A 2,143-nucleotide genomic window follows, 5' to 3' on the forward strand; every position below is an offset into this window, starting at 1 on the left:
ACCTGTTCATCTTGGATTCCACAACTCCTGGACCACCTTGAGTGAGGCAAATAATCCTGTTTGAAATCTGAGCCCGTCATGGGCCTTGCCAGCCTCTACCACAGTGAGTTGATAAGAGGAGTGGCATGGCCAGAAAACTCCCCTGTGAGGAGATAAGGGGGCAGAGCGGGATCCAGATACTGGAGGGCAAGCATACCCAACAGGGCTCTCCCAGAGGTCAACCAGCAAATTCCTGTTTCCCTTTACAGGTCAGCATTCCTTTTGAAGCATTTGATCATCATGAACAGCATGACCCCTCCAAGACTCCTGGACATTTCCATCCAGAGTGTGTTGCAGAATGAGGCCTCAGCCATTGATGCTCTGGCGTGGCTGCCCATAGATCTCTTCCGTCCCTTGTTCACGGCAGCCTTTAAAGGTGGACACAGAGAGACAGTGAAGGTCATGGTGTTTTCCTGGCCCTTCACCTATCTCCGTCTGGGGATGCTGATGGAGGATTGCGAGTCTCTCTATGACATGTTAGAGGCAGCACTCGATGGTCTTGAGATGCTGCTTGCCCACACGGTTCGACCCAAGAGATGCAAACTGAAGCAGCTGGATTTACGGCCGAACAGTGGCACCAAGATTTGGAATACGTGGCTTGCAACCCAATCCAATGGCTCTCCGACCTCATCAGAGGAGCCTGCGGCCATCCAACCCAGTACTCAGACTCCCAAAGAGGGCAGATCCAGGGCACAGGAGAAGCATCCGCTCCTGCCCCCTGTGAACGTGCTCATTGACCTGTGCTTTCAGGAAGAAATCACAGATGAATTCCTCACCCTCCTCAGTAAAATCATCCAGCAGGGAAAGGCTCTGCCTCCCCTGTACTGCAGAAAGGTGGAGTTTGTTGGGGATGTGCCCAAATTTTCCATTATTGGGAAGATCCTGGAAATGGTACGACTGGACTCTGTCTGGGATGTGGAAGTGGGTGGCCCCTGGGACCTGCATGACCTCAACTGGTTTGCTCCGTACCTGGCCCGGATGGTTCACCTGCACACAATCTCATTCTCTGGAATAGCCCTGGATTGCTTGGGGTTATGCAGGCAGGAAAGGGTGGAGAAGCTCCTTGCTAAATGCACCTCTCACTTCCTCCATCTACATGAGGTTGAGTACCTCATCCTGGAAGGTGTCTTCCTCCATCGCCGCCTCCACCAGCTGCTCAAATGCTTGCCGAACCCCCTGAAGTACCTCACCATCAATGACTGCATGCTGGTGGACTCTGACTTGACATACCTCTCCTGCTGTCCCTGTATCAGCAACCTGAAATCACTGGATTTGAGTGGTGTCTTCGGTAAAGACATACATTTTGGCTTCCTCATAGGCCTACTACGGAGGTTGTCAGCCACCTTGGCCAACTTGGCCTTAGATTCTTGTGGCATCAAGGACTCTGAGCTCATGGCCTTGAAGCCTGCTCTTGGACACTGCACCCAGCTCAAGTCTTTGGCGTTGTGTGGCAACCCGGTTTCCAAGGATGTCCTGGTGGCCCTGATGCATCACACCGTGCCACGGTGCCAGTTTGCCTTTGTGGAGCTTCCTGTCCCTCCCCATTGCTATGTGGGACCCAACAATATTCTGCATGAAGACACTTTTCAAGGGGTTATTCACGACCTGACCCTGACACTGCCGATGAGCAGGCCCCACTCCATACGTTTGCTTTCCTCTCATAGTCGGAATGGGTCTGATGCAATCGTCATTGATTTCAAGCCGTGATATCACAAGGTAACATGATCCAAATAGGATGAAGGGGACAGTCGGAGTACTTCAGTTGTGAATACCCATAGTTTGTGGAAGGCTATGGGGACAGTGGAAGCCCCAAATCCATGAGCAGAGTAGCTAGTCAGATGAAGCCTTTGGAAGATGCCCTCTGGCCACAGGCGAGGGATGGGAACAGTTTACTATCAGACAGATTATTGCAAACTTGATAGTGGTGGATGGAACCATGGTAAGGTAGGATAGTGGGTCAGATGACCTCCCTCTTGACCCAACCTGAACTTGTTCTAGGCTTCAGTATTCCTGGCTTGTTCCACGACAAGGTCTCTCTTCTGCCTCTTGTAATAGTACTGCTGGTCTTTTCTTTCTCTTGACTTTGTTTTTTCCCCCTTATTTC

General features: G+C 51.4%; 1 protein-coding gene across 1 annotated transcript; it reads left to right on the forward strand.

The window, feature by feature from the left end:
• Positions 1-279: 279 nt before the first annotated feature.
• Positions 280-1,746, forward strand: LOC142433151 (melanoma antigen preferentially expressed in tumors-like). The gene has a single exon (XM_075538282.1). The coding sequence runs from the start codon at positions 280-282 to the stop codon at positions 1,744-1,746; it is 1,467 nt and encodes a 488-aa protein (XP_075394397.1).
• Positions 1,747-2,143: the final 397 nt, after the last annotated feature.

The sequence above is a fragment of the Tenrec ecaudatus genome, chromosome X (assembly GCF_050624435.1).
Source record: "Tenrec ecaudatus isolate mTenEca1 chromosome X, mTenEca1.hap1, whole genome shotgun sequence".
In the NCBI taxonomy this organism is placed as follows: Eukaryota; Metazoa; Chordata; class Mammalia; order Afrosoricida; family Tenrecidae; genus Tenrec; species Tenrec ecaudatus.

Bases quoted from the DNA above. Each gene is read 5' to 3' on its own strand.
- LOC142433151 (XM_075538282.1), top strand. From the start codon at position 280: ATGAACAGCATGACCCCTCCAAGACTCCTGGACATTTCCATCCAGAGT.